This window comes from Corvus hawaiiensis, chromosome 18 (assembly GCF_020740725.1).
Source record: "Corvus hawaiiensis isolate bCorHaw1 chromosome 18, bCorHaw1.pri.cur, whole genome shotgun sequence".
NCBI classification, from domain to species: Eukaryota; Metazoa; Chordata; class Aves; order Passeriformes; family Corvidae; genus Corvus; species Corvus hawaiiensis.
Window position 1 is genome coordinate 9,633,052 of NC_063230.1, and position 13,397 is coordinate 9,646,448.

Consider the following 13,397-nt stretch of genomic DNA (forward strand, 5'->3'; position numbering starts at 1 on the left):
AGCCCTATATTATTTTTTAAAAAAATCTCCTGACTCTTCTGGTAGCAGAACCCCCTGCTTTCAGCAGGAATTTTCTGTCTAAACTGAACAAAGTGTTAAGAAAGGACACAAATTCTGATCTGAACCACATATTTTTATTCCCCCTCTCCTCAACAGCATTACTTCTGCAGTAGGACACATGAGAAAAAATGACAACATACTCTGTGCAACCTGATGACCAGTTTATGGCAATAATCCTGGTTCTCCTCATTAGGTGCTTTTACTGGAAAATCCAGGTAAGGTCTGGAGATTCCCGGAATCAAAAAATGTACCATGGTCCACAGCTCCATCAATGTGTTATGCAAAGGAGTGTCTATCAGAAGCAACCGATGCTGGCTGTGAACAAAAGAGGACTTTTAATTGACTGATTACTACGCCTTTATGTTTGTCAGATACACAGAAGAATCATGTAGATATACTTAAATTAAACCTAGGATAAATTATCTTTTCAACCTTGAATATACCACCAAACTAGCTGCTTCATCACAGAATATCAGAACATCAGGGGATCTGTTTGGGAGCACAGAATACCAGCAAAGAAGAATTACAGTGTTATGATAGCGGAAACAAAAAGAACTCAAGCATTTCTCTGAATCCTGAAGATTTCAAACAAAGTTATCTCTCTATAGGTGCACGTTACTCAGGAATTTGGGCAGGCCAAGTCAAAAGAGGTTTTTTTAAATCAGTTTTCTTTTAAGAAGGGAACTGTGTCACATGAGAAGAGAAAAACCCACTCCCAGCAGGAAATCAATTCTCTGCTCTGTACCTGCGAAGACTGAAAAGTGCCTCCCAGTGCTTCTCAGTCATATTCTTTATTTGTTGCATCTCATCTACTATTAAGTATTTCCATCGCATTTTCATAAATGCTGTGTGGCCTTTGAACAGCTGCTTGTAGGAAGTGATACACACATTGAAGCTGTTGGGTTCCATCCATTCCTATGGAAAAGGAAAGAAAGGATGAGACAGAAAAGTTAAGGCAAAACTCTCAAATATCTTACAACCAGCTACTTCTTCATTAAAAAAGACACTATGACCCAACACATTCTAAAAGTAAGTCTTGGTCTTTGAATTTTTGTCAGTTCAGAAAGCAGGTGAAGTATTGCAAGTATTGCTCAATGCTAAAGGGTTCAAAAAATGCCTTTGAAAATCTAGAACCATTAGGTGTGAATCTCTTTGTAAACCAACATGAAGTGTGTTAAAACTCCTCATATCACATCACCATGGAAGGAACATAGAGATAAATACAGGCTAAAGGTCTTAGGCAACAGCGTAAGAGTTGCAGAACACAGCACCTGTCTTTTTGCCCTAAGTTCTCTTTGGCTCCCAAAGTAGAGAAGTATTTTCAACCCCGGGCACCAGCGTTTCAATTCCAGTTCCCATTTCAATATGTTACAGCTCCGGACAACAACAAGGTGAGGGCCCCAGTTCCCTACAGAAGGGGAAACACAGCAGTTAACACTGGAAAGAGACTCTTTACAATGCATGTGCCTTATATTCTCCCTTGATTTTTGAAGTGCATAGCACTAAATTAATCATTGAAAATGAGATCCAATAACAACAAACAGGGGTATTCTAATGACTAATCTGCTCCTGGTCATTAAAGAATTTGTAAGGCTTTTTCTATTCTAATAAGAATTCACAAGTATTCAGAAGAATCTCTAGGGGGTAACAGATTGATCAGACACTATACTTGACTAGATGGCACCCCTATGTCACAAAGTATGAGAAAGTTATTCTGACATAATCTTACTCCCATCATTAACTAAAGCCTGATATGGTTCAGCAGGGGAAAAAAAGTGACCCTAGGCTACAATTCACAAAGATAATGCTGGCCCAGTACCTGTCTAAAACTGTTAGCCAAATGAACTTACCTTCATTACAGGCCAAATGGGCAAAAAAGGCAATAATTTGCACTGTTTTTCCAAGCCCAGCCTCATCTGCCAGGATGCCATTGAGATTCTTTCTGTATAGCTTTGCCAGCCAATCCAGCCCAATCTTCTGATATTCTCTGAGAGACCCATACAACAGTGATGGAGTGTTGTATTTTACCTGTAATGTGAATAATATGATATTTTTTCCTGAGTTAAATTCACAGAGCATGGCATAAAGCATAAACTATAGGTAACTTGAAAAAAAAAAAAACGCAGTTTCTTGCTAAAAGCTACAAAATAATGAAGAAATGAATCATTCTTTATGTAAACATCAGCACACAGAGTAGCAGAAAATAGGGACTCTTACTGCTGTTGTTATCCTGGAGCTCCCTTTAGGTAACAACATCTCTGCTGCAGCAGCGACTTCCGCTATGTCTCGCATGTGCTTCTTGGGAGGACTCGACCTGTCCATGCCCTTGTACTGGTCAATGCTGAGAAGGGAGTCTATGAGGACAACTTCCTTCTGGGGACTTTCCCTATCAGACATATGGTCTTCCATTTCTAGGAGAGAGAGGAAAATTACAGTGGCGTCTAACATGGTTCAGTAGCAGTTACACAAAGGAACTGAAATAACCAGGATTCAGACATGGTCTAAAGGAGGCAGCTAACTTTTAAAAAGAATTCTATGATTTTCAAGCTAGTTCAAGTAAAATGCAGATAGCCTAAGCTGAGGTTCATGCACACATTCTGGACATTCACAGTAGAATGCTGCTAGCAAGGATTTTCTTGCTATTTTCTAAGTCCGTGAGAGACTTTTCTCTCTCACAGAAGAGGTAGCAGGGAATGTAAACAACCAAGCCACCTGCAACCTTGAAAAGTCTTGTTTATGGTACAGTAGAAAAATATTTTGACAATGGGTGTTTTAGGATTTTAGCCAATCACCCCAAGGGGTGGCTGGTCCTTTGTCCAATTAGACTATGAAGAAAAAAAGTCTATAAAAGAGTTTGTAAAATAATTAAATAAATCAATCTTGCTGCACAATTCCTGCCTGCTGGATCTTCTCTCCTCCTCCTCCCTATGGCTGCGGGACACAGTGATATACCCTAGGGCCCAGGCCTGCGATAATAGCTAGGCTAACATGACCATTAGCTTTTCCACAGCTTCTAGGGAGGTCCTATCATACTACTTAAAACCTGTCTTCAAGTATGTAGACCTATCATCACATTAGTACAGAACAGAGGTGTAATTAAAGCTACCTATGAAGTGTGCTGTTTAATTCAGTGTAGAGAGGCTCTTCTAAGGCTCAGTATTGTTCTTGAAAATCTCACACATCTTCACTTTTAGACAGGCAAACACTGCCCTCTTTTCACAAACTGAGAAATTTTCGATGTGATTCACTCAATATGTGTTTTCCCCTAGAACAAAATGTCTTTTCACAGAGTCCTGAAGAGCCAAGGAACTTATTTCACCTTGTAAATCAGCACAACTTCTTCTAAACAAAGAGTAATTTACCTTCCTCACTGCTCTCCTCTTCACTGTCAGGCTTCGGCTGGGGCCAGTGAAAATTTTCTGCAAAGGCACCTTCATACATCTTTATCAGATCTTCCAGAGGCAATTCAGCTGAAGGTTATTAAAGGATTTAAGTCTTAAAATACCAAAACTTGAAACAATAGATACTATTAATCTTCATCTCATTACATTCTTCACAATTGCATAAAGCCAGTTCTCTAATCAGAAGTTAACTTCAGAGGTAATTATTAGGTGAATGATGGCAGTATTTATTTAATAACCTCGATTACAGAGAATATTTGGCATTACACCAAGCAGTTTGCTCTCACACCTTGCTTTTTACTGTATTACAAACACACCCTACAACCCTCAGAAAACCCCCAGTTGGGAAGGTACGGGCATCAAATCCAGCTGAGTGGTTGGAAGACAATTCAAGACTTCAAAAGTTTCAAAACTGAGTTGTACCTCAGCTCCTCTAACCAGCAACTCCAGGATCCCTTGTCTGAGCTGGTAAACTAGGAATGTGCATGCTGGCAGTGGCCAATCAATCAGCAAACATTCTCATTAGGAACTTGGCTGACTGGCCAAGGGTTATAATCCCTCCAACTGGCCAGTTCACTGCAGCCACTAAGCTGCCAAACAGACCAACCAAACAGATTTGGAAACCGCATGTTAATTGCCAGGCAGGCTCAGCCTAATGGGCAGCCTGCCTCTAAAAATCTGCTTTTACCAGGGTAAGTGACACATCTCTATGGGGTACTTTGCACACATCAAGCTCAGCACAGCAATTACATTGCTAATGAGAGAGAGCTGCTAGCCAGAGCACTGTCCCTAAAAGCCCCTTATCTTCAAATATTTATACCCCCCCCTTCAAGACTAGCACTTAAGGGCTCTTTCGGACCTACCAAGTCGGTCACAAAACCCTTCTGAGATACTCAAGACAGTAAATGATAAAATGTCCCTGTTCAATCTGATACAACCCTGGTTTTAAGTGCTTATCATGCACTCCCAGAACTCAGGTTGAGAGTCTTGGTGTAAGGTTTTAACGCAGTGCTTCACTAGAGAACTGCTTTTTCTCAAGCGACCTTGTGTGATTACTAGGACTGCTTTATAAAGTACAGATGCCCATCATCATCCCATAAACTGCTGCAGCTTTCCAAACAGAAAAAACTAAGTACAGACTACACAGGACTGAACATCTGGATACACTCAATTTCCCACCTCCAATCCTCTACAAATACAACTGCTGGGTGTTTCCAGCTGTTGTTTCAGAGCCCAGCCCAGAAAAGAACCAAGCCACATGCCTACCTTCTTTGGCTAGATTAGACAATTCAGTTTGATGGTTTATGTTTCCTTCTTTAGCTTCTTGTTCTTCAATTGTTTCTTCTTCATCTTCAACTACAAGAAAAACAAATGCACATCTTGGAATTCAAATTGTATAATAATTCAGGAGGCTTGTAATTATATAGCCCTGAAGTGAACTAGCAGAGAATATTTTATGTCTGCAAGACTTAAAAAGAATTAAACATGTATGGAAAATAAGATAATCTGAAAGCAACTATATGTAGTACTTAAGTGATAAGGAGAGAAGCATTTCTGCCTCAGGACAAAAGGCAGTTAAGTGGTGATTGACGATGTTCACCACATGTTGTTCTGTAGCTTTAAACAGGGGAGTTCCTTTGTCAGAAACATGATGGAGTTGTTATCACAAGAAAGGACCCAAAGCAGATGGGTACTTCAGTCTAAAATCTTCAAAAGAACTTCAAGACCATTAGTAAGGCTTGATAAACAAAGGAATGAGGACAGAAAGAATTAAAATCCACCAATAATAATGGCCGTATAATTTCAAGGAAAATGTTGTTTTCAAATTTTCACTGAAGCTCTTTTAGGGATAATTTACTATTTAATTGACTATCTAATCTTTCTAAGAAATAGATGAAGGTTGGTATTTGGTTTGTGAAAAGCACTGCCCCCAGAAAGTAACAGACTGAAAACCTGTGGGTTTACTATTCAACTCATGTACTATGCTATGGATGCAAAATTTTGAGAAGTGACTTACCTTCCTCATCAGTCAAAGACGTGCTTGCCTTTCTTTTCCTTCCAGATGATGAACCCCCCTAGCATTAAATAATTATAATATTTAAAATCATAGAAAACAAAGATAAGCAGGGGGCTTTGGTTAGTTCTTAAAGACAACAAAACATGCCTTGCAGTCCCAAAAGCATTTGCTGATAGACAGTTAACACCTATTAGCACTTCCCTGGTCATGGAGAAACAGAAACTCTGCTTCTGAATTGATGGGAGTGTGCAATCAGCCATTTCCAGTGCTCATGGGTCAAACCATTCAGGTCCAGCTGTGATACAAAACTTTTACTTAGGCTGGCTCAAGGACTAAATTTTTTCACTAGTCAATAAAACAGGGATATGGCACAGGCCTACAATTGTCTCAGCTGTCCAGTGCACTCTGTAGAATTGTTTAGCCTGTGCCAATTAACTCTCACAGCCAGTGCTGGGCCACAGTTTGGCTGATAACACATGCTAAGGCTTGTTCCTAGCAGGAAATTCAGATGTAGGCATTCTGCTTGGTGGAGGGGGAGTATTTCAGCACATGGGCATCAGCTGTGCCACAACAGATGGCTCAGGGCCTCAGATCCCTTGTCCATTTTTTTCCATTTGCACAAACACAGCCAAGGATTCCTAGCACACATTTCATCCAGGGAAAAAGATATCCAAGCTTCATTCAGTTTGATCCATTCTGTAACATACACCTTCATCTCTCAGCAGATAAATCTCTGCTGAACACCTGAAAACATGCTTCATGCCCCACAAAGTCTAGCCCTGGCTACTGCAGATGAAACTCCTGCCCAGGTCTGGCAATTAATTTGTACAGCTTTTTGGTCTTCAAACTCAAAATGAACGATTCACAGCCACTAAAGCCATGTATCGACCATAATCCACTTCCCTTCCTGACCAGAAAAAAAACCTATGCTTGTGCTTGTGACTGAACATTCAGTTGCCAGTAACTACAGTGAAATCTACTTATCATCACCATGTACTTAAAAAAAATTCACCTTTACCAAAACTTTTTCACATATGTAGTCACTTTTAAACTTATCTGATGGGTTTTTCAAAAAACAGAAAGGCTTACCATTTCACTTTCTTTTTCCAAATAAAGGTCTTCTCTTGTATCCTTACCTGGAAAATTATTACACTTGATGCATGCATTCATCACTTAGCAATTTTACATTTCTTACATGAACTTCTAACTGTATTCAAAGCAAAACACAAGAATTATAAACAAAATCTAGCACAAAAACATAAAAACCCCGTAACTCATCACTCAGATCTATTCACAACCTATCAGCAACTCACAATTTTATTGCCAATGAGATTAGCCTGCACTGAGTGAAATTATATAAAACAATAACATCAGAATTCAGACTGTATTTCTTATGAAATGGAATACAATTACCTTTCCTTGAAAATCTCTTTAAATTCAAAGCTTTTTTCCTTTTCTCTTGAAATTCAATTTGCAGTTTAATTTCAACAACCTGAAATGTAAAGCAAGTCTAGTAAAGCACTTTTATTTTACAAATAAACTAGTGAAGATGAGAAAACCAGCACAAATTACACAAGTCTTAGTGAGTGGGTACTTCACCTGCTCAATGTTAGACCAGAAATACTCTATTTCTCTAGCAATGGATGCTGCAATCCTCCTCAGTTTGTTCTGTTCTTCCCTTTTAGCTCGCTCTTCATTAAGTTTCTTTTCTTCATGATAACGAGCCACAGTTCTTACCATCTAAAATGCCATGAAATACTGGATTAGGTTACTTCAAAATACATATCACTGCATTTGTTAACATTATAGTGGTTATCAGCAGCCAGATGTCGACCATAGCTTTACACACATAGCACTTACCTCCAATATTTCTAATTCTTACCATGCCAGTAAAGCAACAGACATGAAACTCAAAGAAAAAAAAAAAATACAACAACTATAACCAAGCAATCAAGTAGGAAACTCTTAATTCACTCTCTGAATACAAAAATTAGAAAAAATTCCACTGAAATTAGCAGCAAACACACAAAAGAAAACTTCTTTTTCAGACAGCACATATGAAGTCACAGAAATCACACCACAAAATGTCAGAGACCAAAGCTAAAATGAGTTCAAAAAGAGTGTACATACATGAGTGAAAGATCAGTCAATGGCTGTTAAGACTGACTTGATTGCAACCTTTAGCTCAGGAGGTCCCTAAAACATTGACTTCCAGAAGTTTGAAGCATAGTGCCAGGGGAAGGATCATTTCACATTTGCCCTTCCTGTTTCTCCTATTCTTAAAAACCTACCATTGGCCACAAATGGAAATCCAGATTTAAATTATATTCAAAATGCAGATGTTTGTTGCACACAACAATACACTTATTTAAATACTTTGCTGCTGAGTTTCCATCATTTCAGAACATACAGTAAAAAACAACATGGCAATTTAAACTAATGTCCTTCAGTTGCTTCTTCATTATCCTAAACTGGTCATAAATGTATCAAAAAAAGATGCAACATTGCTGGTATCCATAGAAAACCCTTGCTCATTGTAAATTAACAGATTTTATATATTTCATCTCACACCATACGAATTTTCATTCCACTACTGTATTCCTGCTGTGCTGCTCTCTTTCCTTATGGAAAAAGTTCTCTACCATGTTCTTACTGCTCTCTTTACTCTTATTTCTCTCTGAGATTAAGAAAAAAGAACTAGACAGACAACCACACCCAATGGAAGTTATTTACAAAATTCTACATTTACTCTTCATTGAGAGGAAATAACTCATTTGTGAGACAGGCATGATAACTCTATCTTTTATTTAAATATAACCCAGTCAACATATTGAGTGGGTCCCTAAACAAGCTATTTGATTTCCAGAGGAATAAAATCCACAAACTGTTATTTGCATCCACAATCTGTACAATTATCCAGTCTGTCTCAGATGCCATATCCAAAACTGACAACATGATTTCTTAAAGGTAAAAGTTAGCACCTCATCTTTCCATCACTTCTATCTGTAGCAAAAGATATCTCAATAGCTTTGCTGCCAGAGAGTCACATCAACATTGATTGTTCTGAGCTAAAAAAATGTTTTTCAAGTACCTTCTTAGCAGTTGCCATCTTCCACTTTCTCTCCTGGGCAAAATCAGTTGCCATCCATTGCATTTCTTCCAGCAAATAATCCCAGTGGGATTTTGGTCTTGGAGCCTCTTGGAGTTTAGGCAGTCGCCTGGGGGACCATAAACCTTCCTTTCTCAGTTCTGCTATCCGCTGATGGATTTGATTTTCCTTGAAAAGAAGTACAGAGAATGACAATGAAGCTGCAGAACGCATGTGAAGTTGTAGAATCATAGGAAAACAGTAACTGCTCCTACTTTATTAAACTAACTGACAGGAAAAGAAAAGGTGTAAAAGCAGGACACAGAAAACGTCTTACCAGCTTTACTTGCTCAGCCAGCTTGTCTTGAGAGTTTTCCTGTGGCAACACTGCTGCATTCTGAGCTGGACTTTGTGTTTTAGGTGCTGCTGCTGCTACTGCTAAGCCAGGAGGCTTGGATGCAATGGGAGACAGGGACTTGTTGGTTGCTGGAGAGGTCCTGTTCGTTTGCACTGGGTATGGAGAAGGCGGTGTTGTGCCTGGGATCGCTGCTGGAGCAATGGATGAGGTAGGTGGCAGTGGATTTGCCGCAAGACGCTGAGAACTCTGAGCAGGATCCGCAGGTGGTCGTGTCAGAGTCACAGTCTGCCCAAGAAACACACTGGTTACTGATGAGTTGAGGATTCAATACTTAGTCTACACTACAGCAGAACATAATAGAGACTTTAATTTAATAACAAACGTACACCTGCATTTCTACAAGGAAAAGATTTAAGTGTCCAGTGGAATTAAAAAATGAAGACAGCGTTCTTAGATTTTACCGGCCATGGAAACAAACACATTGCCACCCCACTAACACTCCCATACCTGTTGCTGTATCGTAGCTTGAGGCTGCGACACTTGGCTGGGCGTCTGTCCTTGCACGTGGATTGCTGGTGGCACCTGCTGCTGGAGCGGTGCTGGAAGCGGAGCGGCCGTCAGGGGCACACTTTGGGGCTGGATCTTCACCTGGATCTGTGGCTGGGCTGGAGGCTCCACGAGCTGTGGCTGCTGCTGGGGGAGCTGCAGGGTGGCCGGGAGCGACGCCATGGGGACGTTGGCGGGCTGCAGGCGCGCTGGCAGCTGCGGCGGCGGCGTGTGCAGGCTGGCCGCGTTCTGCACCGGAGGGCCCTTGGAGGGGTCGTACTGCTGCTGGCTCTGCTTCTGCCCCGTCAGCTGCACCGTCTGGGGAGTGGGAGGCATTCCACCTGCAGGGCAAGAGGAGACACGGCACAGATGAGATTAAAATGTCCAATGCTCTCTGTTGATTTAAGGAGGAAATCAACTGCGAATAGAGTGGTTTTGTTACTTACTTTGCCACAAGACACCATCACTTGAAAATACCACATCACAATCACAAAATAAATCACCATTACAATAAACAACAAAGTAGCTCATGCACAGGACTGTAACTAAAATTTGGAGCACAGCAACTATAAAAGAGCATGTCATTATAGGTCTTCTAAATGTTGTATACTCAAAAAAAAGGACTGGTGAGCTAATGGAATTTAACCTAAAAAAACAGCATCAAGGCTAAATACTACTTGGTTCTTAACACATTCACTCTAACACGTACTCTAAAGCTTGGCATGACTAATGAATAAAAATTTGTCACGATGTTCCAATTAGGTGGTTTCCTTTTCATAAATCATTGGCTCAGTTCCAGAATTCTCAGATTGGCCATTTTGCATCAGCACCTGTGACGTATTTCCATGCCCACATGCACCTTTGGAGCCCGTCACTCAGCTCCTTAAACAAACCAGGCATTGCATACCAAGTATTAATTTACATGGAGAAGTGTGTGGTGGGACTAGGATCTTGGCAGGCCGGAAGCCCAAGTTTCTAGTCCCATCACCAACATCTCCTTGTTAAATTAATGTGCAACTGGCATGTGGTGACACAGTACCTTGTGCCGTTGGCATTAGCTGTTGAAGAGGAACTCCTGAAGCCACACCCGGGTGCTGAAAAACCATCCCATGACGGCCCACTTCAATTCGTGGTCTCTTAGACGAATCTGTGATATTCAAATTCCATTTATGGCATGGTATAATGGAATGGGTTCAATTTCACAAAGCAAACTACTACACATGATTCCAACATCAGCTCCGAAAGCTACGACTACTGTACATGTGTAGCATTTATGAAGAACATGTTCCAGGGGCAGAGTCCCTCTGACTTCAAGGTGGCCATCTCCAATCTTCTCAGCCAGAACAATCAACCTAACAATGTCTCCATGCCTGACAAATCCAGGCCTATCTACTGGGAGTGGAGTGCACTCTTCTCACAGCACCAGTCACAGTAGATAGTCCTAAGGATCTGGCGATTCCCAAGGTGAGGCAAAAATGTATTTCAACAGTTACAGAACAGTGGGCTCCAATCACTGTTTGGAAAGGAAAGAAAAGAGAACTGAAGTGGAATTGTGCCTGTGGAACATACCTGCTGGTGCAAGGGCCTGCTGCTGTCTCTTAAAAGCTTCAATCTCTATGGTGCTCACAGTCCCCGTCCCTGGAGTCCCTGTATGCGTTTGCTACAGGGAAAAGAAAACAAATCACAGAAGTTCAATCTGCAGATGGTCTAACACCAGGACAGAATTTACATAGGGATCTAAGGAGGCCAGCACAGAACGAGTCCTTCAGAACAGCTGTACAACAAAGGAAACAAGACTCATTCAATATCTGCTATGAAGTTTTAGTTGTCCACAATGCACAGATACTCTTCGTTGTGTTTAAATTTTACAGTGATGAAGTTGGTTATATATAATGCACACCTACATTTTGTTAAGTGATACCAAACTCAGGAAAATGGGATATGCAAAAAATAAACCTGCCCAGTATTTTTTGCTAATTTTTTTTTTAATTAATGGAAATTTTCATTAGTGTAGTGCATCTGTGTGGAACATCAGTAACACACAAATTCATCCTCATCCTGAAAACAGTTTAAGCTTTTTTGAGTCTCCACCACTTTCACTCTCAGGATAGAGCTTTGTGAGAGTTACTGTTGAAATATTTCAGGAGAAAGCTGGGAAGATGGAATAAATAACCTCAGCCAAGTTACACAAGTTCCAGTTACAGGTTTCCAGAAGCTGGACTTGTACCTGTTTGCACAGCTGGCAAAATGAGTTTCATTAATAAACTCAGTGAGGAGAAACAATATTGCCATAAGGCTAAGGTGACATAAGAGCTCATCAGAAATTACTATCCATTGTGTCTGAGGATAAACAGCACACAAACTATGAATTAAGAAGCCTGGAAGAGCATTTTTGATACTGAGATGCAAAAGGAATCACTGGGCTCTGATTCAGCAAGTTGGAATTTAGCTTCAGTAAGATTACACAGCACATTCAAACTTTTATTTTTAAATCACTACATTTAATACTGGCAATGATGGCAAGAACATATCCCAGAAAATCCTTTCAGCATCAAACACAGGTGACAGTCTCATGTACAGGATTACTGAAGCAAACAAATTTGTGTACATGACAATTTTCATGCTCTTTGGGCCTCAGCATACTGGCAAGTACTTATTAATGTCCATCAGTGTCTGTGCAAGTCCAATTCCTTTCACTGAGTTTCCAAGTCATTTTTAAATTCTCCTCAGTATTTGGCCATGTTGTATCAAATATTCTACTATGAAACTTAACATGAGAAAAATAAGGACTATCCCAAAAAAACGTCTTAAAAGATTCCATCAGAAAATACAAACACAGACTTTATGTAAGGCAGTCTCTGCATCCTAGGAAATGAATTCATTTAGCACTCTAGTTCTCAAAGTGTAATTTTCTGAAGGTGAGAGCCTTAAACATGTTGAGGTACAGTATGGGTTTGCAAATGCGAAAAATTTTTAGGACAACATACAAAGACAATAATTTCCCATAAGAATCTTTTACTTTATTCACAGGTATTTTCTTTTCTGATTTTAACTGAAATTTTACCAATGTAAATTAAATCCATGGAGGTAAACACCAGCCTATATTGAGTTAAATCACAGCAGTGACATCCTGCATCTTCAGTGCTTCACTGCATGGTATTAATAATCACAGCCAACATCACCTACAATGACTGGGTTTCAAATGCTCCTTTTTGACCTGAATATATCTCATGCCCCTCAGACTCAATCAATAGCTATGAATTAATAACACTTAATCTCTTTGCTGCTCTGAGGGCATTTGTGGCCACTTCAGCAATACATCTACAGCTTTAAGATGTAAATTTGGGGTTTAAGAATCTCTGACTCATATTCATGGTTCACTGCCATTTCACACTCAATAGGGATTAAGTTTTCAAATATTTGTCTTCTCACGAGGCAGACATGCAGCGTATTTCAGGTCCAACAGCCAGTGTCTGGCAGAGCACCACAGACCTGGGCATTTACAGAATTTTCAAAATAAACCACAAGAACTGATTTTGTAAACGCTACTGAATTGACTAACAAATTCAGTTTATGTCCCATTTGCATCAGATGCTTCTGGGACATCAGTTTAAGAAAGTACATTCCTCAAACTCCACATTAAATGCCATTTATTTCACCTGCACTCTCCCTCTGGATGACTGCATACTCACAGTTTCAGGCTGTATCTCTACTTTAGGATTTTTGACTGACATTTTCTTAAGAACGTGCCTCCTAGCTGTCCGCATTATCACCGTGTAATTTAGGTCAGACTCTTCAGAGAGCAGACATGTTATGTCTTTATAAATTGCAGTCACATACCACTAATATTAGACTAAAACTGCCCCAACTTTAATTAAAATAATGTAGCTCTCCTGAGGTCATGATTATGCAGCATGCACACAATAA

At 40.0% G+C, this 13,397-nt stretch overlaps 1 protein-coding gene across 2 annotated transcripts in view; it reads right to left on the bottom strand.

Annotated features, from left to right (window-relative positions):
• EP400 (E1A binding protein p400) overlaps positions 1-13,397 on the bottom strand; it is a 47,831-nt gene that overhangs the window by 27,553 nt on the left and 6,881 nt on the right. For both annotated transcript variants that reach the window (XM_048322401.1, XM_048322400.1), the window contains 16 exons: positions 11,040-11,130; positions 10,510-10,617; positions 9,432-9,811; positions 8,904-9,209; positions 8,570-8,755; positions 7,078-7,218; positions 6,892-6,970; positions 6,568-6,614; positions 5,479-5,536; positions 4,728-4,817; positions 3,423-3,530; positions 2,278-2,471; positions 1,911-2,088; positions 1,332-1,468; positions 806-975; positions 201-375 (listed from right to left, as the gene is read on the bottom strand). In XM_048322401.1, the coding sequence (XP_048178358.1) occupies positions 201-375; positions 806-975; positions 1,332-1,468; positions 1,911-2,088; positions 2,278-2,471; positions 3,423-3,530; positions 4,728-4,817; positions 5,479-5,536; positions 6,568-6,614; positions 6,892-6,970; positions 7,078-7,218; positions 8,570-8,755; positions 8,904-9,209; positions 9,432-9,811; positions 10,510-10,617; positions 11,040-11,130 (2,448 nt within the window). The remainder of the gene's footprint in view (positions 1-200; positions 376-805; positions 976-1,331; positions 1,469-1,910; positions 2,089-2,277; positions 2,472-3,422; positions 3,531-4,727; positions 4,818-5,478; positions 5,537-6,567; positions 6,615-6,891; positions 6,971-7,077; positions 7,219-8,569; positions 8,756-8,903; positions 9,210-9,431; positions 9,812-10,509; positions 10,618-11,039; positions 11,131-13,397) is intronic.